The following is a 1308-nucleotide window of genomic DNA, read 5'->3' as shown; positions in this document are numbered from 1 at the left end:
TTGTCGCCTAGGCTGGAGTGCAATGGCACATTCTTGGCTCACTGCACCCTCCACCTCCTGGGTTCTAGCGATTCTCCTGCCTCCGCCTCCTGAGTAGCTGGGATTACAGGCATGCGCCATCATGCCTGGCTAATTTTTTGTGTTTTTAGTAGAGATGGGGTTTTGCCATGTTGGCCAGGCTAGTCTCGAACTCCTGGCCTCAAGTGATCTGCCCGTACAGCCTCCCAAAGTGCTGGGATTACAGCATGAGCCACTGTACCCTGCCAAGGCTCCAGTCTTAGATGGGACCTGGCACCTGGCAGATTCTCCCCAACTTGGTCATAGCCAGGGAGCTGGGATGTCAGCACAATGGAACAAGGGGACATGCACACTGGAGAGTCTCTCCAGACACTGTCCTCCTAGTGACTGCAAAGACTCTGGCAGCAAAGCGTCCCTTCTCTCCATGTGAAAGATACACTCATGGAAATACAATAAACAGCTCTCATTTTGGGGGGCACTTTTGCCTGTCTGGTGTTGTGGAGTAGACACAGAACGCAGAATGGGGACACAGTCCCGAGCCTAGTGCCTGGTGGAGCTGGGTTTTGTTCAGTCCCCAGATGCCACAGTGCCAGGCTGAGAGAGGGTGAGCTGACCCCTTGGTGTGCATCCTTTTTCAGACCTATATCCACATCATCGACCAAAGGACCAGGCAGCCTGTGCAGACCAAGTTTTACACAGACGCCATGGTGGTCTTCCATCACGTCAACGCGTATGAAGAGGACGGCTGCATCGTGTTTGACGTTATTGCCTACGAGGACAACAGCCTCTACCAGCTCTTCTACCTGGCCAACCTGAACCAGGACTTCAAGGAGAACTCCAGGCTCACCTCGGTCCCCACCCTCAGGAGGTTTGCCGTGCCCCTCCACGCGGACAAGGTAATGGCTTCCAAGGAGGTCCCTTTTCTTTCTAGAGAGATGTGGGCCCAGGTGGGAAGTTACTTTGGCCCTTATTTGATTGACATTGAAATCGAAAACGAACTGTTCTTGAAAAAGAAAAAAAAAAGGTTTCCTTGTTTTTCCCAAAGTAGTACCGATTTATAATAAAAACTTTAAAAAATATAGATAAGTAAAAAGGAAAAAAAATCCCTGTAAACCCACCACCTGAGATGATCATTGTGGATATGTATGTTTGTCTCCCAGTCTCTCTCTCTGTCTGTGTGTGTGTGTGTGTGTGTGTGTGTGTGTGTGTATGACTCTTCCTTTTAATCATATTGTACATAATTTTTAACAGCTTTATTGAGATGTAATCGACACAGCATACTATTTGTCC

General features: G+C 48.9%; 1 protein-coding gene across 1 annotated transcript in view; it reads left to right on the top strand.

Annotated features, from left to right (window-relative positions):
* BCO1 (beta-carotene oxygenase 1) overlaps positions 1-1308 on the top strand; it is a 62945-nt gene that overhangs the window by 42341 nt on the left and 19296 nt on the right. The window contains exon 7 of the mRNA XM_011990070.1: positions 657-914. Coding sequence (XP_011845460.1) covers positions 657-914 — 258 coding nt within the window. The remainder of the gene's footprint in view (positions 1-656; positions 915-1308) is intronic.

This window comes from Mandrillus leucophaeus, unplaced genomic scaffold, assembly GCF_000951045.1.
Source record: "Mandrillus leucophaeus isolate KB7577 unplaced genomic scaffold, Mleu.le_1.0 Scaffold37, whole genome shotgun sequence".
Lineage (NCBI taxonomy): Eukaryota > Metazoa > Chordata > Mammalia > Primates > Cercopithecidae > Mandrillus > Mandrillus leucophaeus.
This window is presented reverse-complemented; position numbering and strand designations above follow the sequence as displayed.